Source organism: Symphalangus syndactylus, chromosome 22 (genome assembly GCF_028878055.3).
Source record: "Symphalangus syndactylus isolate Jambi chromosome 22, NHGRI_mSymSyn1-v2.1_pri, whole genome shotgun sequence".
NCBI classification, from domain to species: domain Eukaryota; kingdom Metazoa; phylum Chordata; class Mammalia; order Primates; family Hylobatidae; genus Symphalangus; species Symphalangus syndactylus.
The window spans coordinates 35343393-35365208 of NC_072444.2; the positions used below are offsets into that span (position 1 = coordinate 35343393).

The 21816-nt window shown below is 60.9% G+C and overlaps 2 protein-coding genes and 1 long non-coding RNA gene across 11 annotated transcripts; 2 read left to right on the plus strand and 1 right to left on the minus strand.

The window, feature by feature from the left end:
• On the plus strand, positions 1–1787 carry AURKAIP1 (aurora kinase A interacting protein 1). Of its 3 annotated transcripts, none has more exons than XM_055261935.2 (4): positions 1–368; positions 732–817; positions 1078–1523; positions 1621–1787. In XM_055261935.2, exons 2-4 carry the CDS (start codon positions 766–768, stop codon positions 1720–1722), a joined length of 600 nt encoding a protein of 199 aa, XP_055117910.1. In that variant the 5' UTR covers positions 1–368; positions 732–765; the 3' UTR covers positions 1723–1787. The 3 variants fall into 3 exon arrangements, with proteins under 3 accessions (XP_055117910.1, XP_055117909.1, XP_055117911.1); XM_055261934.2 differs by having other exon boundaries at positions 24–525; XM_055261936.2 differs by having other exon boundaries at positions 24–817.
• Positions 1788–10413: 8626 nt separating this feature from the next.
• MXRA8 (matrix remodeling associated 8) lies at positions 10414–20460 on the plus strand. 6 transcript variants are annotated; one of them, XM_055261778.2, is made up of 10 exons: positions 10414–10969; positions 15580–15603; positions 17172–17474; positions 17572–17673; positions 17758–18228; positions 18342–18497; positions 18619–18658; positions 18745–18821; positions 18924–19004; positions 19505–20460. In XM_055261778.2, the coding sequence occupies exons 1-10, from the start codon at positions 10918–10920 to the stop codon at positions 19528–19530; spliced, it is 1332 nt and encodes a 443-aa protein (XP_055117753.1). In that variant the 5' UTR covers positions 10414–10917; the 3' UTR covers positions 19531–20460. The 6 variants fall into 6 exon arrangements, with proteins under 6 accessions (XP_055117753.1, XP_055117752.1, XP_055117751.1 ...); XM_055261777.2 differs by lacking the exon at positions 10414–10969 and adding an exon at positions 13136–13502; XM_055261776.2 differs by lacking the exon at positions 10414–10969 and adding an exon at positions 13178–13502 and having other exon boundaries at positions 18906–19004; positions 19802–20460.
• Positions 14295–21718, minus strand: LOC134735584 (uncharacterized). Of its 2 annotated transcripts, none has more exons than XR_010118807.1 (3): positions 21232–21718; positions 17169–21014; positions 14295–15043 (listed from the first exon to the last, which is right to left on the minus strand). It is a non-coding gene; the product is annotated as an uncharacterized lncRNA (long non-coding RNA). The 2 variants fall into 2 exon arrangements; XR_010118808.1 differs by having other exon boundaries at positions 21220–21718.
• Between the last annotated feature and the right edge of the window lie 98 nt (positions 21719–21816).

Below are 21816 nucleotides of genomic sequence, written 5' to 3' on the forward strand. Positions count from 1 at the left end.
TGAGCCCGCACTTCCGTCGGCCAGTTGAGAATCCGCCCCCTGGGTGGTCCGGAAACGATTCTGGACCCGCGGGCATATCCAGGGCCCGCACTCCCTGGGATTGTGGGAAATGTAGTTTTTTGCCTCCGTAAAGGACTAGGCGGAACTGAGGAACAGCGCGAGGACTGGGGCCGTGATTCCTCTAACCGGAAACCGTAGCCTTTCGGCCCGGCGTGGCCTGAGCCAATGCAGAATCGGGGGCCGCGAGGACACCAGGGGGCGCTGTGCGTAGGAACCGCCGGGTGGCCGCTGCAGATCGGGGCCGACTTGGAGACGGACCGGAAGTGCCCGAGGGCGGCCGCGGAACGGTCAATTTGAGCTGCGCCGAGGTCGGGCCTGGGAAGGGTCAGCGGGAGGTCTGAGGGTGCCGGGAGCTGCGGCAGGCGGTTCCGGGGTCCTGCCGAGAGGGTCCCGGCGCCAGGCAGCGCGATCTGCGTGGGGGTGAAGCCGGGGAGGGGGCCGGCCTCCCCGTTCTGGGACCTTTCGGTGCGTCCGAGCGCGACACCGCCCGCGTCGGGGGCTTGGGAACCTCGGGGCGCGAGCTGTGTTGGAAGCAAAATCCTCCTTGTGGGTTGGGGTGGCGGAGGGAGAAAGGAAGCGGCGGTCGCGGCGGGACCAGACGCCCCAGTCCCGGCCCGCCCGCGACTGCTGAAGGCGCTGCGGCCTGACCTGAACGGGCACCTGTGTTCCAGCTCCTCTGGGACCTGGGGCCGCCGCCCACAGACCATGCTCCTGGGGCGCCTGACTTCCCAGCTGTTGCGGGCCGTTCCCTGGGCAGGTAGGAAGCCCCGCGGGGGCCGATGGGAGGAGACACACCTGATTAGGAGTGCGGGTCTCAGCAGCTCCTCTGGGGCAGAGCCCGTGGCCACACACACACGCTTTCCCCTCTAAGCTTCCGAGGCTCACAGAGGGAACCTCAGGGTGAACCCCTGAGTAATGAGGTGCGGGGGATCCTCACTGGGACGAACGTGCTGCTCCCCAACCCGACAGTCCTGCATGGTCTCGCGAGCGGTGACTGTGGCGTCTGGTTTTCTGCAGGCGGCCGCCCGCCCTGGCCCGTCTCTGGAGTGCTTGGCAGCCGGGTCTGCGGGCCCCTTTACAGCACACCGCCGGCCGGCCCAGGTAGGGCGGCCTCTCTCCCTCGCAAGGGGGCCCAGCTGGAGCTGGAGGAGATGCTGGTCCCCAGGAAGATGTCCGTCAGCCCCCTGGAGAGCTGGCTCACGGCCCGCTGCTTCCTGCCCAGACTGGATACCGGGACCGCAGGAACTGTGGCTCCACCCCAATCCTACCAGTGTCCGCCCAGCCAGATAGGGGAAGGGGCCGAGCATCGGGATGAAGGCGTCGGGGATGCGCCTCAAATTCAGTGCAGAAACGTGCTGAAGATCCGCCGGCGGAAGATGAACCGCCACAAGTACCAGAAGCTGGTGAAGACGACGCGGTTCCTGCGGAGGAAGGTCCGGGAAGCACGCCTGAGATGCAAGCAGGTGAGCGGCCCTCTGCTTGGCCCTGGGAGGGCAAAGTGCTGAGAACACGTTTCTTTGCTACGAATTACTTGGCGATCCCTCCATCTGCCCCTTGTAGATCAAGTTCGAGAAAGACCTGAGGCGCATCTGGCGGAAGGCAGGGCTGAAGGAAGCCCCCGAAGGCTGGCAGACACCCAAGATCTACCTGCGGGGCAAATGAGTCTGGCGCCGCCCTTCCCGCCTGTTGCTGCTGTGATCCCTAGTAATAAATTCTCAGAGAACTCAGCCTTTCCTGCCGGTCTGGAGCTCCTTTTGCCGGGTGTGAGGTCTCCCAGGATTGAGGCTGGTGCCAGTCCCAGGTTTTGTAGAAGACCCGGGCAGCAGGGTGGCAGATTGGCGGTCCCTCTCTCTAGCTGGCCCTCGGCCACCGTCCAGAGGGTGCTGGGCCCGTGGGAGCCCCAGCCTCGCTGTGAGCGAATGTGCGCTGTGTGCAGTTCAGGCTAGGTGCTGTGGGATCACTGTGAACAGAACCCACAACCCCTCCCTGAGCGCCACATTCCCTGGGGGAGGCCAACCCGGATGGCAGAAGTACAGGAGGACAGGACTGGGGTTTAGGGAGCACCCAGAATGCACGGGGTGACTCGGGTGTATTTCATGAGTGGAGGGTCGGGGAGGGCCTCACTGGGAAGGCAGGAAAGGTCCTGGTACTACTAGCGGTGATGGATGGTGCCCGCCAGGCTCCGTGGATGTGAGTCTGCAGTGGGCCTCCGAGCCTTCCAGCTACAGGGCCAGGGTGTTGGCCTTCCCAGGCATGTCTGCCATCTCCTGGGGCCCTGAGTGGACGTGGGGACTAAGCAGGAAGAGTTGGCCCACAAGGGGTTCGGGCTGGGGGGGGGTGGCTGAGGAAAGGGTCTCGTTTACAGGGCCGGAGAATCCCTGAGGCTTAGGTTGAGCCAGAGGCCCCCGGTGTCTCCAGGTTCCTCTGGGTGAAGAGGAGAAACACATTATTCCTTTTTTTTTTTTTTTTTTTTTTTTTGTGAGACGGAGTCTCGCTCCTTCACCCAGGCTGGAGTGCAGTGGCGCGATCTCGGCTCACTGCAGGCTCCGCCCCCTGGGGTTCACGCCATTCTCCTGCCTCAGCCTCCCGCGTAGCTGGGACTACAAGCGCCCGCCACCTCGCCCGGCTAATTTTTTGTATTTTTTAGTGGAGACGGGGTTTCACCATGTTAGCCAGGATGGTCTCGATCTCCTGACCTCGTGATCTGCCCGCCTCGGCCTCCCAAAGTGCTGGGATTACAGGCGTGAGCCACCGTGCCCGGCCCATTATTCCTTTTTTTTTTTTTTTTTTTTTTTTGAGGCAGAGTCTCATTCTATCACCGAGGACTGCAGTGGTGCGATCTCAGCTCACGGCAACCTCTCCCTCCCAGGTTCAAGTGATTCTCCTACCTCAGCCTCCTGAATAGCTGGGATTACAGGTGCCCGCCACCAAGCGCGGCTAATTTTTGTATTTTTGTTAGAGACAGGGTTTCACCATGTTGGCCAGGATGGTCTCGATCTCCTGACCTCAAGTGATCTGCTCGCCTCGGCCTCCCAAAGTGCTGGGGTTACTGCGCCTGGCCTGGCTGGAACACGTTACTCCTAAGAGCGGGGATGTGCAGGGGCCCTTGGACTTGGGTAGCAGGGCATGGGAGGGCACTGGGAAGGTGCTGCCCCCAACAGGTCAGCGACAGGAGAGGAGCCTTTGCGTCCGCCCCAGGCGATTGAGTGAAGGCCTTGGAGCTGCAGCCCCTCCCCGGCCCCCGCGTGTGAAGGCTGAGCTGCCTCTCACCAGAGACGTGGGGGTCTCTTGTTTTTTGTCACAGAAATGTGTCTGAGACTCAAGCTTGAGTTCCTTGCCCATCAGACCTTGGGGAGGGCTTGAGCGCTATTCCCAGCAGTTTCTCTAGAACAGGACAAACTTGTGGGTCACACATTGTCCGAGGAGTTGGGCCCTGGACGTGGCAGCCAGCGAGGTCAGTAGGCCTTGGCTGTGGGTCCCTGACCGCACGGAGGGGTCTGGAGGCCGTAGCGGGTGGAGGTGCGCTTCCCCAGACCACCACAGGGGGGCAGCAGCCGGGCTCCTGGGTCCAGGGCTGGGGACCAGGACAGGTAGCAGGAAGCGTCTTGTGGGGCTCCAGCTGGGGTCACAGGCATCCTTCCTGGGGCTGCTTTCCCAGCTGTGAGTGGGGCAGGGCTCCCAGGGCTGAAACTCCCCCTGGTAAAGTGGACCCCACTCAGCGCCAAGCCTGGCCCTGCACCAGCCTCTCGGTGCCCTTGGCCACCACTGGCACTCTCTGCAGAGCTGCTGCACCCCGCATTTCCTCCCATCCCGGCCTCGGGAGCTGCCCCGGGCTCACCTCCCCCTTCCCTGTATGAGGGAGGAGACGCGGGAAGCTGAGTGGACCTGTCCGGAGTCCTAGCCTGCAGAGCTCAGCTGGGCAGCCAGTGGTGGGGAGCAGTCCTCCTCAGCTCAGGCACAGCCCTGGGACCCCACTCGGCCCCGGCCTCCACCCCTGCGTGGGGGCCGGCTTGGGGTGCTCCTGGGAGGCAGGTCAACCATGGCTTTGAGCCGCATCTGGAGACATCTGTGGTTGTCAGTGGGGGGTGCTGCTGGCATGGGTGGGTGGAGGCCAGGGATGCTGCCACACACCCATGAGGACATCCCCAGGATGAACCCATCAGCCCGTGTCAGCAGCGGTGGGTACCCCTGCTCCAGACGTCACCATCCCAGCGAGGTGGTGCCTGAGCTGTCCACGCCAGCTCCCGCACCCCAGGCCCCCCTGCAGGCCCACACCCTGCCCAGCCTGCAGAGCTCACCCTGGCTTGGCTTGGAAGCGTTTGTTGCCCAACCACAACCTTGGGAAGCAGTTTTGGGGTTTTATTTTTATCTCTGTGGTTGCTCCCAGGCCACAAGAGGCCGTCCCTCCCCTCTTCTCTGCGGGGCCTCCGCCCTGCCCCTGCCTGGGAGACATGCACCCCTTCTCCCTGTTGCCTCCCCTGTTCTGGCCCTGGGCATCACCTGGGCGAGGGGGTAGAGGTGGGGTGGGGTGGGCTGGGGGCCTGTGGAGCTGTCAGCGACCTGCCCCTCACCACAGCGTGTCCTGGTGGTGTTCAGAGCTCGGGTTCCAGCCAGGACTTGGCTCTGCTGGGGATGGTCCCGGGCAGTGGGGATGGTGCCCCAACCTCAAGCCCAGGGGTGGCATTCAGCAGTGGCCTCCATAATGGGGCATGTTGGTGAACTCAGCCCCACGCCTCTTCCCCTGGCTGCTGCGTCCCTGGCAAACTGGTGTTCTCTGTGCCTTCCGCTGGGGCCGAGCCTGGGGCCTGGGGCCTGACCAGCCACAGAGCTATGGCTTCAGAGCTTTCATGGACCATGGGCAAGGCCCTCAGCTCCCACCCCCGGTGCCCACCCAGGGCCCTGCCTGCTTCAGATGTGTGTGTGTTGGGGGGCAGGGAGGCAGCACACGTGTGTGCCAAGCAAGGCCCAGAACCTCCAGGGAGCCGAGCTGAGCACTCACTGTACACTCCCTGTTTGAGGAGCATGCCAGCTGGCGGTGGCAACAGAGAGACCCTTGGCGTGGAATGGAGTCTGGGAGGAAAGCTGGCTTCCCTTGGCTGGACCCCCCGAGCCTCCCGGGAAGGGCACTGGGAGGGGGGAAAGAACATTCCTGTCTTTCAGGCTGAAGGAGTCTGGGTCCTGTCTCTGAATGCCATGTTTTTCTCATTCTTAGTTTACTACTATTGTTTTTCTTTTTTTTTTTTTTTTTTTTTTGAGATGGTGTCTTGCTCTGTCGCCAGGCTGACGTGCAGTGGTGCAATCTCGGCTCACTGCAATCTCCACCTCCCAGGCTCAAGCGATTCTCCTGCCTCAGCCTCCTGAGCAGCTTGGACTACAGGTGTGTGCCACTGTGCCCGGCTAATTTTTGTATATTTAGTAGAGATGGGGTTTCACCATGTTGGTTAGGCTGGTCTCGAACTCCTGACCTCGTGATCTGCCTGCCTCGGCCTCCCACAGTGCTGGGATTACAGGCGTGAGCCACCGCACCCGGCCGGATAGGTTCTTTAGAGGAGTTATTTCATTGCACCACTGATTAGAATTAGCTGTTTCATATGCGCGGACCCTAAGTACAGAGTTTAACTTTCCAGGAAGCCATGAGCCAGCCCTGAGTCTGTGATTCCTAAGCTTAATTGTAAAATCCTAAGCTTAATTGTAAAAGTAAATTATTTTTATTTATTTTTATTTTTATTTTTATTTTTATTTTTTTTTTATTTTTTTTTTTTTGAGACGGAGTCTCGCTCTGTCGCCCAGGCTGGAGTGCAGTGGCACAATCTCGGCTCACTGCAAGCTCTGCCTCCCGGGTTCACGCCATTCTCCTGCCTCAGCCTCTCCAAGTAGCTGGGACTACAGGCGCCCGCCACCACGCCCGGCTGATTTTTTTGTATTTTTAGTAGAGACGGGGTTTCACCGTGGTCTCGATCTCCTGACCTCGTGATCCGCCCGCCTCAGCCTCCCAAAGTGCTGGGATTAGTAAATTATTTTTATAAAAGTTATGCTTGTGGGCCAGGCGCGGTGGCTCTCGCCTGTAATCCCAGAACTTTGGGAGGCGGAGGCAGGCCGATCACTAGGTCAGGAGATCAAGACCATCCTGGCTAACATGGTGAAACGCCGTCTCTACTAAAAATACAAAAAATTAGCCAGGCGTGGTGATGGGTGCCTGTAGTCCCAGCTACTTGGGAGGCTGAGGCAGGAGAATGGCGTGAACGTGGGAGGTGGAATTTGCAGTGAGCTGAGATCGTGCCACTGCACTCCAGCCTGGGCAACAGAGCGAGACTTTGTCTCAAAAAAAAAAAAAAGTTATGCTTGTATGTGGCTAGTTTAATCGTTTAAGAAGTCACCAGCAGGCACAGTGGCTCACCCCTGTCATCCCAGCACTTTGGGAGGTGGGAGCATCGCATGAAGCCAGGACTCCAAGAGCAGCCTGGGCAACATAGTGAAACCCTATCTTTACAAAGTAAAAAATTAGCTGGGTGTGGTGGTGTGCACCTGTAGTCCCAGCTACTCCACAGGCCGAGGTAACAGGATGCATGAACTCAGGAGTTCGAGGCTGCAGTGAGCTGTGATTGTGCTACTGCCCTCCAGCCTGGGTGACAGAGCGAGACCCTGTCTCCAAAAAGAAAAAAGATCCTTTAAGAATAACAGTTGGCCGGGCGCGGTGGCTCACCCTTGTAATCCCAGCACTTTGGGAGGCTGAGGCAGGTGGATCACCTGAGGTCAGGAGATCGAGACCATCCTGGACAACATGGTGAAACCCCATCTCTCCTGAAAATACAAAAATTAGCCAGGTGTGATAGGCACCTGTAGTCCCAGTGACTCGGGAGGCTGAGGCAGGAGAATGGCGTGAATCCGGGAGGCGGAGCTTGCAGTGAGCCGAGATTGCGCCACTGCACTCCAGCCTGAGGGATATAGCAAGACTCCATCTCAAAAAAATAAAAAGGAAAACAGTGTCTCTTCCCCCATCCCTACACCACCTTTCCCAGAGGCAATTTTAGTCCTTTTAAGTGATCCTTGTGGTAGTACCATGTTTTAAAGTTGGTGGCTTTCAGACCTTTGTTTTTTTTTTTTTTTTTGAGACAGTATCTCACTGTCTTCGAGGCTGGAGTGCGGTGGTGCGATTTCGGCTTACTGCAACCTCCACCTCCCAGGTTCAAGCAATTCTCCTGCCTCAGCCTCCCTGCTAGCTGGGACTACAGGCATGCACCACCATGCCCGGCTAATTTTTGTATTTTTATTAGAGACAGGGTTTCACCATGTTGGCCAGGCTGGTCTCAAATGCCTGACCTCAGGTGATCTGCCCGCCTCAGCCTCCCAAAGTGCTGGGATTACAGGCTTTAGCCACCACGCCCGGCCAGACCTATTTTTATTTTTTAAGAGGCAGGGTCTCCCTCTGTCGCCCAGGCTGCAGTGCAGTGGTGCCATTATAGCTCACTGCAGCCTGTAACTCCTGGGCTCAAGCCAGCCTCCCTAGTAGCTGGGGCTACAGGCATACACCACCATGCCCAGCTAATGTTTTTTTTTTCCAGCAGAGATGGAGTCTCACTAAATTGCCCAGCCTGGTCTCAAACTCCTGGCCTCAAATGATCCTCCTGCCTTGGCCTCCCAAAGTGTTGAGATTATAGGTGTGAGATACCACACCCAGCCTACTTTCAGACTTTTTTGATCAAGATACAAAATAAATATCTTTTTATATCGCTATCTGATGAACACACCCACAATGGAAAGTTGTACAGAATAGTATCTCTCGTAAGTACAATAAACTGAGATATTGCCTATTTTAGTCTTGCTGCTCCTTCCTGCCTGTAATCCCGCACTTCAGGAGGCCGAAACAGGTGTATTACTTGAGCCTAGTAGGTCAAAGCCAGCCTTGGCAATGGAACAAGGCCCCATCTCTACAAAAAAATTAAATTAGCCAGGTGTGGTTGTGCTCACCTGTGGTCCCAGCTACTCAGAAGGCTGAGGTGGGAGGATCACTTGAGCCTGGGAGGTTGACCTGCAGTGAACCAAGATCGCACCACTGCACTCCAGCCTGGGCAATGGAGTGAGACTGTCTCAAAAATAAAAATGAAAAAGGCTGGGCACAGTGGCTCATGCCTGTAATCTTAGAGCTTTGGGGCACCGAGGTGGGCGGATCATGAGGTCAGGAGATTGAGACCATCCTAACGCGGTGAAACCCCATCTCTACTAAAAATGCAAAAAATTAGCCAGGCATGGTTGCGGGCGCCTGTAGTCCCAGCTACTCGGGAGGGTGAGGCAGGAGAATGGGGTGAACCGCAGAGGCAGAGCTTGCAGTGAGCCGAGATTGTGCCACTGCACTCCAGCCTGGGCGACAGAGCAAGACTCTGTCTCAAAAAAAAAAAAAAAAAAAATTAGCCAGGCATGGTGGCGGGCACCTGTAATCCCAGCTACTCAGGAGGCTGAGGCAGGGGAATAGCTTGAAACTGAAAGGCAGAGGGTTCAGTGATCTGAGGTTGCACCACTGCTCTCCAGCCTGAGCAAAAGAACAAAACTGTCTTAAAAAAAAAAAAAAAGAAAAGAAAATAACTGATGAATCTCGCCTGTAATCCCACTGCTTTGAGAGGCCGAGGATCGCTTGAGGCTGCAGTGGGCCAAGATGTTTGTGCCACTGCCCTTCAGCCTGGGCCACACAGTGAGACCCTGTCCTTTTGTTTTGTTTTGTTTTTGAGACCAAGTCTCACTCTGTCGCCCAGGCTGGAGTGCAATGGTGCAATCTCGGCTCACTGCAACCTTCGCCTCACAAGTTCAAGCAGTTCTTCTGCCTCGGCCCTTGGAGTAGCTGGGACTACAGGTGTTTGTCACTACACCCGGATAATTTTTGTATTTTTAGTAGAGATGGGGTTTCACCATGTTGGCCAGGCTGGTCTCCATCTCTTGACCTTGTGATCCACCCGCCTCGGCCTCCCAAGGTGCTGGGATTACAGATGTGAGCCACCATGCCCAGCCCTTTTTTTTTTTTTTTTTTTTGAGATGAAACAGATTTTTCTCACTGTTTCCCAGGCTGGAGTGCAATGGCACGATCTCGGCTCACTGCAACCTCCACCTCCCGGGTTCAAGTAATTCTCTTGCCTCAGCCTCCCAAGTAGCTGGGACTACAGGTGCCTGCCACCACACCTGGCTAATTTTTTGTATTTTTAGTAAAGACAGGGTTTCACCATGTTGGCCAGGATGGTCTTTTTTTTTTTTTTTTTTGTTGAGACGGAGTCTTACTCTTTCGCCCAGGCTGGAGTGCAGTGGCGCAATCTCGGCTCACTGCAAGCTCCGCCTCCCGGGTTCACGCCATTCTCCTGTCTCAGCCTCTCCGAGTAGCTGGGACTACAGGCGCCCGCCACCACGCCCGGCTAATTTTTTGTATTTTTTTAGTAGAGACGGGGTTTCACCGTGGTCTCGATCTCCTGACCTTGTGATCCGCCCGCCTCGGCCTCCCAAAGTGCTGGGATTACAAGCGTGAGCCACCGTGCCTGGCCGGCCAGGATGGTCTTGAACTCCTGACCTCAGGTGATCCACCCACCTCAGCCTCCCAAAGTGCTGGGATTACAGGTGTGAACCACCTTGCCTGGCTGAGACTCTGTGGCTTAAAAAAAAAAAAAAAAATTACAGAAGGTGGCCCTGGGGCCTAAGGTCATGATTCCGGGGCGATGCGTGTGTGCCAGGTGGTAGTTCCGGGCGATGTGTGTGTGCCAGGCAGCCGGTCTCACCGCATTCGCATGTTTAGAACAAGCCAGATACTATTCGAGAGGAGGCAGATGGTTCGTGAAATGTTTCTGTATTTTCAAACCTTCTTGCCTGTATTTTTGAATCACAATGTCTCAGTGCAACAATTATCCTTCACCCCATCTCAGCAGTGGTCTCTGTTGTCCAGGAGGAGGAGACAGTGCTGGTGGAGGGCAGCTCTCCTCTTCCGGCCTTCCGACAAGGGATCTGGGATCCACAGACAGCCCTGCCTCCTCAGGGCTGCAGGAGGAGGGACCAACACGCATGCAGGCCATGGCTGCCGGGGACGCCGGTCAGGATCAGCCAGAAAACAGTCAGCCAGGGACATGGCTGGGAACAGTCACCACAAGCGGCTATAAAGGATTAACACATTTTCTTTTGTTATTGATAAACAAGTTTATTTGTAAATTTAGTCAGCATACATAACTAACCAAAACCTCAATATATCTTGAGACCCCCTTGGCAGGCTGTCTTCATAAAAGTGACTTTCCCAGGAGAGTGACTGGATGTGATTGGCCAACATCATCTTAGCCTGCAGGGGTTTCTGGCGCTGGAGCCTCACGTCCCTTCCTACAGAGAGTTTTCAGAATCCAAAGGCCGTAGGAGAAAGAAGGCTGGCGGTGTTTCCTTTTAGAGGGGAGAAACTCAGCCTGGGTAGGAGACCCAGCCCCACGCAGGGAAAACTGCGCTAACGCTTCCAATGTGCGCGGCGAGTGCGGTGGCAGCGAATACGGTTTGTCATGGAGCCTAACCCTGTCTGTGTTGGTGTCAGCAGTGGCCCCCCTACCACACACACAGGGTCCCTGGCGTCCCAAGACCACTCCTGGCAGCCCTGCCGCTGGCTGCGCCTGGAAGCCACGTCCTCAGGTCTCGCCTGGCATTTGCTGTCACAGAGGTTGCTCCCTTGGGTCTATCCGTCCTCACCGCTCCAGCCTGGGTGCCCCCCACCCTGTCTCATTCCCTCCACCACATTCAGCGTAGTCCAGGAGGCTGGGGTCCAAGAGGGCTGCGGCCAGCACCCAGCTTAGTGCTGAGTCTCCAGTGCCCAGCAAGCCTGGCACCCAGGAGGTGCTCAGCAAACGCTTCTGAATGACAGGAGGTGGGACTCTTCACCCATTGATGATCTGCTGTACGGCCACGGGTCCGTGTCTCTGTGTGTGTTTTCCATGTGTGTCTGTGTGTGGACCTGTGTCTGTGTGTTTCCATGTGTCTGTGTCTCCATGTGTGTCTTCATGTGCATGCATGTGTGTATCTCTGTGTGTCTCCGTGTGTGTGCATGTGTCTGTGTGTGCACGCTCATGGGAGTGAATATGGGCTTGGCTGTGCTGCTTGTGGCTCTGAGTGCCTGTGGTTTTTCTTCCCAATGAGCCGGGCTGCCTGGAATGTCCGAGTCACCAGGAATGGCAGCCAAGATCAGATCCTCAGTGCGGGCCATGGGGCCAGCTGACCAGGCTTGCTCCACCCCAGTCCCCGGAGGGGCGGTAGGAGGAGGGTCCGGGGCGCTGGTTTGGCTGGGGGCTTAGCCAGAGCACGGTGATGCCAGTGGCTTTGTCCTGGTTTGTCCTCTTCCCAGAGGGAGAAAAATGCTAGGCCATGCTGGGAATTAAGTCACACACCCACAGCTCTGCAGACCCCCCTGCCCCCGAGCGAGCAGAGGCCCCACAGTACCAGCCCAGGAAGGGGCAGAAGAGGCACAGGTCAGTGGCCCTGGGAGGAGCAGGTGACCTGGTCACTGCCAGGCCTGCTCTCCTCTATGGCTGTTTCCTGCTGAGGGCCAGACAGGGAGGGTCAGGGAAGGGGCCTGGTGGCCTCCTTGGCCTTTTGCTCCTTGCCCAGGGCCCCAGGGGGGTCAACTGCCCCCAGGTGGCCCTCTCAGAGGTCAGGGCCCTCTCAGACGACAGCCTCTGGCCTGCATCTCAGCTGGCTGGGCCCCCGAAAGTGTGGCTGGAGGCCACTGCCTGGAGAGGGATGGCCCTTCGGAGTGTGGCGAGCCCTGGCCTGAGGCTGTAGTGCGGACCAGGCACCCCTCTCAGCCCTGCACCTGGAGCCGGGCCCGCCCAGACCCGAGGGCCAACCCTGTCCCCCCACCAAACTGCTGTCCATCCTCCCTCCACGGGGAGAGAGGGAATGGGGAGAGTGAAAGAAGGAGCCAGAGACTGCAGAGGCCAAGGCCCCAGAGTGTGCGATGGAGACAGACATGGGCGGGCGGGCAGCTGCCAGCACTAACACAAACCAGTTGGAAAAACAGGAGGAGAGGCCAGCAGAGGCCTCGAGGCCAGCCAGGTGGAGCTTGTTTTTCCAGAATGAAAGGCCCCGGGAGGGAGTGGGGGTGGCGGGATGTGTTCAGCCCTGAAGCCAGTTTGGAAAGGCCGCAGCCTGGGCCAGGACCCTGCTGAGGAAATGGGTCTGACCGGGCCGGGGTAGGGTGGGGTCTTCTGTCCTTGCGCCAGTCCGTGTCCTCTCACTGGAGCAGCAGCAGGTCCCCCTCCCCTCGCCCTGAGACCAAGACTCTGATCTGCACTGGGCTTCCCGCTGTCTGAGGACTTGGGGACCAGAGCAGGGTTCAGGGGTGAGCCCCCCACCCACCCGTGGCCCTCGGGGCCTGTAAGGAGAGCTCACTCCAAGTGGGCGGGCTGAACTATACATTGAGGGTTTCTTGTGGTTGTGGTTGTTCAGATTTTTTTCTTGAGGTTTGCTTAATTAGAAGGAGTTGGGTTTGGTACACAGTGCAGGCTCTGTTATTTTGCATTTGTTTATGTGACTTTGTAAGTTTTCCCACAGTTTCAAATTTGTGCCTTCCGTGGCGGGGGTCCTACTCTCCCCTTTCTCCAGGAGCCTTGTAACCCAGCACCTGGTTTCAGGGACACCAGGCTGTGCCCTTAAAGGTGGGCAGCCCCAGGGGACGGGGCCAGCAGGGGAGAGTTCTGCTCATCGCAGCACCCCCAGGCCTCCCAGTGCTCAGGGCCCCCGTCCCTGGCTGAGTCTCCAGGTTGTAAAGGGGACTAGTGACCGGCAGCGTCCATCATCCTGTCCCAAGGGAACCCACCGTGGCCCCCAGAGGAGGCGGGTACTAAGGTCATGCGCGGCCAAGGGTTGGAGCTGGAAGGGCCACCTGGTCTGAAGGAGGGTACCAGGGTGCACTGTGGGTGGGGGCGGTTTCAGCACTGGGAGGCCTTTCTGGGGCCTGGAGCAGACTGAGGGGAGGACCCTGCCCTGAGGTGGCTCACGTGGGGGGAGGCCAGAGGTGGGGCCGAGGGGCCACTCACCCAACAGTCCCAACCCTGTGCCACAGGCCCGGAAGGTTCCCAGATGTGAGACACGTGGTGTCGGGCCCACACCCTCGGACCTTCTTGTCCCTCCAAGGGTGGGGTCACCACCCCCTCCCCAGGCCTGACCGGTGAGGGGCTGGGCCTCTGCTCCCCCACTGCCCCTCCCCAGCAGGCCAGCAAGGATGGGGGAGGCCAAGGGGCCCGGGAGGAGCCAGAGGGGGCGGTCCCCAGACCGTAGACAGGCCCAGGGCTCCGTGATGTCACCGCGGGTGCTAAGGAAGGGGAGGGGGTAGGGCTGTTTTTCTGGAGAGAGACTTAGAGCCGAGTGGGACAAAGCCTGGGGCTGGGCGGGGGCCATGGCGCTGCCATCCCGAATCCTGCTTTGGAAACTTGTGCTTCTGCAGAGTGAGTGTGGGGCCCTGGGAGGCGGGTGGGGGGCAGCACGTGGAGCTGCGCGAGTCCGTTTTGGACAAAACCGCCTGTCTGAGCTTGGGCCAGGAGGAGTGGGAAGGTCCCACCAGGGAAGAGGACGGGTCTGGGGGCGCTCGGGAGAGCCGCCTGCCGGAGGGTGTGACGTCTTCAGTTAGACTTTGGCCAGCCTCCCCTCCTAGGGAGTTGGAGCCCAGAGGGCCAAGAAGGGCTGGGGGCCCGGGCATGGTGGCATCTCCCTCAGGGCCCCTCCTGCACCCTCTCTTTCTGGGGCTCCGTTTAGGGAGTGGGTCAGTGGTTGAGGGGGACCTGAGAACTGTGGGGTCTGTTCCAGCCCCCGCTCCCAGGCCTGGGCTGGCCGCTGACTGGGCACATTCCTCTGGGAAGCTCCCAGGCTCTCAGCCACATATCTGGGGCAGTTTTCATGTAGGATCTATGGGAGGGAGAGCAGCCCCCAGTGATCAAGAGACACAGGATAGAAACAGCTTTTATCAGGCCGGGCGCGGTGGCTCACGCTTGTAATCCCAGCACTTTGGGAGGCCGAGGCGGGCGGATCACGAGGTCAGGAGATCAAGACCACAGTGAAACCCCGTCTCTACTAAAAATACAAAAAAATTAGCCGGGCGTGGTGGCGGGCGCCTGTAGTCCCAGCTACTCGGAGAGGCTGAGGCAGGAGAATGGCGTGAACCCGGGAGGCGGAGCTTGCAGTGAGCCGAGATCGGGCCACTGCACTCCAGCCTGGGTGATAGAGCAAGACTCCGTCTCAAAAAAAAAAAAAAAAAAAAAGAAACAGCTTTTATCACCCACGGGTCCTGGGGTGCACAGACTGCTGGGAGGCCAGGGAAAGTGGAGAGAGACAGGGACCCCCAGGCCAACCCTTTATTGGGATCAGGGCGTTCTGCATACAGGTTTCCCTCAGGAAATTTTTGTTTTGGACGCAGTTTCTCTCTCGCCAAGGAGGCTGCAGTGCAGTGGCGTGATCTTCGCCTCCACTGCAACCTCCACCTCCCGGGTTCAAGTGATTTTTTTGCCTCGGCCTCCCGAGTAGCTGTGACTATAGGCACCTACCACCACCATGCCTGGCTAATTTTTATATTTTTAGTAGAAACTGGGTTTCACCATGTTGGCCAGGCTGGTCTTCAACTCCTGACCTCAGGTGATCCACCTGCCTTGGCCTCCCAAAGTGCTGGGATTACAGGTGTGAGCCACCGCACCTGGTGGGGGAGTTTTAACTGGTGGGTTTAAGGCAAGCGGCACGAGCCCCGTGGGGCCATGCTGACGGCGGGGGGGTGGGGGGGGGAGACTCCACAGTTCGGCTGCACAATCCATGTGGGGCGTGGGGACACGGGGGGTGGTCACCAGGGGACAGTGCGTAGGGTGGGCGTCCGGGTCGGTCAGCTCGAGGAAGGTGGATGTGAACTGGAAACTGTCCTGGGTGACAGCCCCGCTTCCGCTCAGAGAAAGTCCAGCCTAGACTCCAAGTGGGTGCTGAGGCAGCCTAAGATGATCAGAGTTCCCTGCAAGCAGGAACGCGGGCCTCTAGGGTGGTGGCCGGGGTCACGACCCACATTCAGCCTTCAGGCCTCTGCCCTGTGGAAGCACCTCAGGGGCTGCGCTGAGTCTTAGGTGTGGTGTGGGGTCCCCAGTGTCTGAGGGTCCAAGGACCCTTGGGGGCTGGGGCACAGCCCTGGAGGGAGGGTGGGGAAACCCACAGATCCAGCCTCGTTGATGCTCTGGGTGACTTGCCTGCAGCCAGGTGGAGTGGCCCCGGTGACAAGCATACACCCCAGAACCGGCTGGCTTGGAGCCTGGCCCTGGCCCACACGCACACCCTGGCTTCCCCACTCCCCAAGGGCAGGTGCCGTCCAAAGCCCAGCACGGTGGCAAGGAGGGCTATGTAGGTCTGTGTGAGAGGCACCCTCCCTGCACCGAAGTGGGTCTCACAGCACCCACTTTGTCCAGGACTACAGGAGGGACTCTGAGGGCCAAGTGGGGGGTCCCGGGGCTGGGTGGGGCTGTGGGTGTCCTCTCCAGCTCACTCCTCTCCTTCCAGGCTCTGCTGTCCTTCTGCACTCAGGTTAGTGATCCCAGCCCCAGCTGCCCACCCCCACTCCCCCTCAGCCCCTCCTATCTTGCCAGGCCCACCCTGCGGGGGTCCTCGGGTCCTGCCCCTCCCCCACTGACTCCCCTCTATCATCAGGACCCTTGGGCACCTCCCCTCGCCCAAAACTCCCCCTCCCCCACCAGGGCCCTTGGGGGGTGACCCCTCCCCCAATGACTCCTCTTCCCCAACCAGGGCCCTTGGAGACCTGGCTCTCCCCCACACCCACCAGGGGCCTCGGGGGCCCACACCTCCCCCACAGAAGCCCCCTCCACCACCAGGGCCCCGCCCCTCCACCACTGACTCCTCTTCCCCAACCAGGGCCTTCTGGGGACCTGCCCCTCCCCCACTGAGTCCCCTTCCCCATCAGGGCCCTTGGGCCCCACCACTCCCCCACAGACTCCCCATCACCCACTAGGGTCCTTGGACCGTGCGTCTCCCCCACTGACTCCCCCTGGATCATCAGGACACTTGGGCACCTCCCCTTGCCCATAACTCCCCCTCCCCAACCAGGGCCCTTGGGGGCGATCCCTCCCCCAATTACTCCTCTTCCTCCACCAGGGCCCTCCCCCACAGACTCCCCCACACCCACCAGGGGCCTCGGGGGCCCACACCTCCCCCACAGATGCCCCCTCCGCCACCACGGCCCCGCCCCTCCCCCACTGACTCCCCTTCCCCAACCAAGGCCTTCTTGGGGGCCTGCCCCTCCCATACTGAGTCCCTTCCCCATCAGGGCCCTCGGGGCCCACCACTCCCCCATGGACTCCCCATCCCCTACTAGGGTCCTCGGGCCCTGCCTCTCCCCCACTGACTTCCCCTCCCCCACAGACTCCCCCTCCCCTGCCAGGGCCCTTGGGGGCCCACCCCTTCCCCAATGATTCCCCTTCCCCCACATGGGCCCTAGGGGGCATGCCCCTCCCCCACAGAATCTCCCCCACCAGGAGGGGTCTTGGGGACCCACATCCCCCCACAGACACCCCCAACCCCACCAGAGTCCTTGGGGCATGCCTCTCCCCCAGTTACTCCTCCTCCCCCACCAGGGTCCTCACAGCCTGCCCCTCCCCCACTGATTCACCCTCCCCCATCAGGACCATCAAGGTCCAACCCTCCGCCAGTGACTCCCCCTCCCCTACCCAGGCCCTCGGGGGCCTGCTCCACCCCACGGACTTCCCCTCCCCTACTAGGGCCCTCTGGTCCCGCCCCTTCCTTACAGACACCCCTCCCCCACCAGGGCCCTGCCCCTCCCCCACTGACTCCCCCAACCAGAGTCCTCGGGGGCCCACCCCTCCCCTACTGACTCCCCTCCCCCACCAGAGACCTTGGGGGCCCCCCTCTCCACCAATGACTTCCCCTCCCCCACCAGGGGCCTCGGGGGCCCGCCCTTCCCTTACAGACTCCCCCTCCCCCACCAGCGCCCCTCCCCTCCCCCCACTGACTTCCCCAACGAGGACACTCGGGGGTCCACCCCTCCCCCACTAACTCCCCTCCCCCACCAGGGCCCTCGGGGTCTTGCCCCTCCCCCACTGACTCCCCTCCCCTACCAGGGTCCTCGGTGCCCGCCGCTGCTGGCAGCTCCGTGGTGTCCGAGTCCGCGGTGAGCTGGGCGGCGGGCGCCCGGGCGGTGCTGCGCTGCCAGAGCCCGCGCATGGTGTGGACCCAGGACCGGCTGCACGACCGCCAGCGCGTGCTCCACTGGGACCTGCGCGGCCCCGGGGGCGGCCCCGCGCGGCGCCTGCTGGACTTGTACTCGGCGGGCGAGCAGCGCGTGTACGAGGCGCGGGACCGCGGCCGCCTGGAGCTCTCGGACTCGGCCTTCGACGACGGCAACTTCTCGCTGCTCATCCGCGGTGCGGGGACCGGGGCCGCGGGGTCGGGGCAGGGGTCCGGGGCCGCGGGTTCGGGGGCACTGCGAGGCTCACGCGTGGCTTCCTCCTGGGTGCGCAGCGGTGGAGGAGACGGACGCGGGGCTGTACACCTGCAACCTGCACCACCACTACTGCCACCTCTACGAGAGCCTAGCCGTCCGCCTGGAGGTCACCGACGGCCGTGAGTGCTTACCCTCCCCCACGACCCCCAGCTCCTGCCCCTGGACCCTCAACCCCCGCGCCGCTGACCGCGCCCCCTCCGCAGCCCCGGCCACCCCCGCCTACTGGGACGGCGAGAAGGAGGTGCTGGCGGTGGAGCGCGGCGCGCCCGCGCTCCTGACCTGCGTGAACCGCGGGCATGTGTGGACCGACCGGCACGTGGAGGAGGCTCAACAGGTGGTGCACTGGGACCGGCAGCCGCCCGGGGTCCCGCACGACCGCGCGGACCGCCTACTGGACCTGTACGCGTCGGGCGAGCGCCGTGCCTACGGGCCCCTTTTTCTGCGCGACCGCGTGGCCGTGGGCGCGGACGCCTTTGAGCGCGGTGACTTCTCGCTGCGTATCGAGCCGCTGGAGGCCGCCGACGAGGGCACCTACTCCTGTCACCTGCACCACCACTACTGCGGCCTGCACGAACGCCGCGTCTTCCACCTGACGGTCGCCGAACCCCACGCGGAGCCGCCCCCCCGGGGCTCTCCGGGCAACGGCTCCAGCCACAGCGGCGCCCCAGGTCCAGGTGAAGGAGGCCTCCCTGGGACTCGGGAAGGCAGGAGCCCACCCCAGCGGGGGCCGTGGCCCGGGTCGGGGCGCAGGTGTTGCTGGTACCTGACGCCGCCCCGTCCCCCGCAGACCCCACTCTGGCACGCGGCCACAACGTCATCAACGTCATCGTCCCTGAGAGCCGAGCCCACTTCTTCCAGCAGTTGGGCTACGTGCTGGCCACGCTGCTGCTCTTCATCCTGCTGCTGGTCACTGTCCTCCTGGCCGCCCGCAGGCGCCGCGGAGGTGAGGCTGCCCCGGCAGAGCCAGCGGCCCCAGGAGACTGAGGTGGGCGGGAGGGCGGTCCTCTGGGCTGGGGGACCTGCGGAAGGGGCGGCACTGCCCCCAACGTGAGTCTCCTTCCCAGGCTACGAATACTCGGACCAGAAGTCGGGAAAGTCAAAGGGGTGAGTGCCCCCCTCCCGGCCCTCCTGGGGACCAGGGCCCCGTTCACCCCACCCAGCTGTAATCTCCTCCCACCCTCGCCATCCAGGAAGGATGTGAACTTGGCGGAGTTCGCTGTGGCTGCAGGGGACCAGATGCTTTACAGGAGTGAGAACATCCAGCTAGGTGAGGCAGTTGCTGGGACACGAAAGCACAGGCGCGACTCCCAGGCTGGGGCTGGGAAGTGCATCCTGGGAGGGGGGACCTCAGCCTGCTCTCCTCCCGCAGATTACAAAAACAACATCCTGAAGGAGAGGACAGAGCTGGCCCACAGCCCTCTGCCTGCTAAGTACATCGACCTAGACAAAGGTGAGTGGCGGGGGCGACCTCAGCCCATCTCAGAGCCCTGCCTGTCCCCGTTCCACTTCACCCGGGACCGCCGAGGGCAGGCACCAGCCAGGCCTGGGGCCCCTGCCACCTCAGGCTCAGAAATCCCTGGGGAGAGCCGGGCGTGGTGGCTCACGCTTGTAATCCCAGCACTTTGGGAGGCCGAGGCAGGCAGATCACGAGGTCAGGAGATCAAGACCATGGTGAAACCCCGTCTCTACTAAAAATACAAAAAAATTAGCCGGGCGTGCCTGTAGTCCCAGCTACTCAGAGAGGCTGAGGCAGGAGAATGGCGTGAACCCGGGAGGCGGAGCTTGCAGTGAGCCGAGATCGCGCCACTGCACTCCAGCCTGGGTGACAGAGCGAGACTCCGTCTCAAAAAAAAAAAAAAAAAAAAAAAAATCCCTGGGGGTCTGCCCTGTGTCTCCTACTGTGATGAGGGTGGAGAACAGACGCGACCCGTTGGCACCCTTGGCTTCCAGGGTTCCGGAAGGAGAACTGCAAATAGGGAGGCCCTGGGCTCCTGGCTGGGCCAGCAGCTGCACCTCTCCTGTCTGTGCCCCTCGGGGCGTCTCCTGATGCTCCCGGGCTCACCCCTCTTCCAGCGGCCGGTCCCGCTTTCCTGGAATTTGGCCTGGGCGTACGCAGAGGCTGCCTCCACATCCCTCTCGCAGGGGCGTGGTGGCAGCATAGCCCCCACCCCTTCAGCCTTTGCTCACTGGTGGCCCTGCCCACCCCTGGCACAACCAAAATCCCATTGATGCCCATCATGCCCTCAGACCCTTCTGGGCTCTGCCCACTGGGGGCTTGAAGACATTCCTGGAGGACACTCCCATCAGAACCTGGCAGCCCCAAAACTGGGGTCAGCCTTAGGACAGGAGTCCCACTCTTCTTGGGCTCTGCTCGTTGGGGGCTGGGAGACGTTCCCGGAGGACACTCCCATGAGAACTTGGCAGCCTTGAAGGTGGGATCAGCCTCAGGGCAGGAGTCCCACTCCTCCTGGGGTGCTGCCTGCCGCTGAGAGCTCCCGAGGGCTCCTCCGCCTGTACCACCGTGCAGGACTCCAGGCACCATCTGTTCTCCCCAGGGACCTGGTGACTTGGTGAATGCCAGCCCTTGCCCCTCTGTGCTGCTTTGGGCCATCTGGGGCTGCACCCCCTGCCCTTTCTCTGCTCTATCCCTACCCTAGCCTTGCTCTCAGCCACGTTGACAGTCACTGGGCTCCCTGTGACTTCTGACCCTGACACCCCTCCCTTGGACTCTGCCTGGGCTGGAGTCTAGGGCTGGGGCTACATTTGGTTTCTGTACTGGCTGAGGACAGGGGAGGGAGTGAAGGTGGTTTGGGGTGGCCTGTGTTGCCACTCAGCACCCCACATTTGTATCTGCTGGTGGACCTGCCACCATCACAATAAAGTCCCCAACTGAGTTTTAGACTTGGCCCAGGTATGCTTCTGAAACTCTGTCTCCTGGGGGTGGGCAAGGCATGAGTCTGGGCCTGGGAGTCCCCACGTGCCTTCGTCTCCACCTGGAGCCCTGACATCATCCCATTCCTTGGGCCAGAAGGTCTGGTTCTGGGTCCTCTGGGAGTCGGTGTCCTGGGAAGGGGACACTTGAGCTAGTTCTGTGTGGCTTCTGGTCGTGGAGTTCAGATTCCCTTGAGGGCTGACCTGGACATGGGGACAGGGGACGTGCTGGTGGCTGTGAGGAGAGAAGGGAGACCGTGGGAGCACAGCTCTCAGAAAGGCAGAGGGACAGGGAGCGGGAGTAGTGGGATGCAGGTCAGACACTTGCAAAGGGGGCGGGAGCAAGGAGGCTCTAGCAGAGACAGCGCGGGACAGCAGAGTGTTTCCAAAAGTGTCTTGGCCAGGCCAGCAAGGATCTGGCCCTAGAATCCTTTCCCGCTCAGGCATCAGCTGGTTGGGTGCAGGATCTCAGCGCAAGTTCCGGTGGTGGGAGGAGTGGCGGGAGCAGGAAGACCGGTGGCCCGGGGTCCTGGAAGCACAGACCAGCGACTAAGTGCTGCTTCTTGAAGCTGGCGTCACCACCCAACCCCATCCTCCTGTCCTCCCAGGACCCTTGTGGGTCCTTGCCCACAAGGACCCCACAGCAGCATGGGTGGGGAGGGAGGGAGGCTGGTCTGGGGAGGTGTGGCTTGAAGATGCACCCCCCCTCCCAGCCCGGTGACCTCTGGCCTCACCACTGGCCACACCTGGCAGGGCCCCAGCTGGACCACATACGCGTCAGCACCGGGACTGGCCTCAGGCCTCTGGCTTCCAGCCTCTCTTGAGACCTGGCCTGGGGTCAGGCCCTCAGGGCAGGGATGGGCTTCCTCCCTCCTTGGGGCCTCAACAGCCTCTCTTAGGTCTTCCTGCCTGGCTTCCGACCTCTGGGGAGAACAAGGGCTGCCGGAAGGTGGCCCAGGCTCCAGGAAGAGGGGGCTGGCAGCTGAGCTGTCCGGGCTTGGCTGAATGGACGCCACAGTTCTCCCTCTCAGAGCCCGGGTGCAGGGTCAGGACCCCAGGCCCAAGCTGACCGTCAAGCACCGGTGCCTGCACTGATGGGTTTCTCTCTGAGCCGGTGCAGCCCCGAGCATGGTCAGGGCCCGATAGATGCGAGTTCCAGACTCCTGCCGGCTTCCTGGGGACGGGGACCAGGAGACCCCACCACACCCTCTTCCCCATCGCTCCAGCCCCATCCAGGCCCCCTCCTCACTCTCCCCATCGCTCCAGCCCCGTCCAGGCCCCCTCCTCACTCTCCCCATCGCTCCAGCCCCGTCCAGGCCCCCTCCTCACTC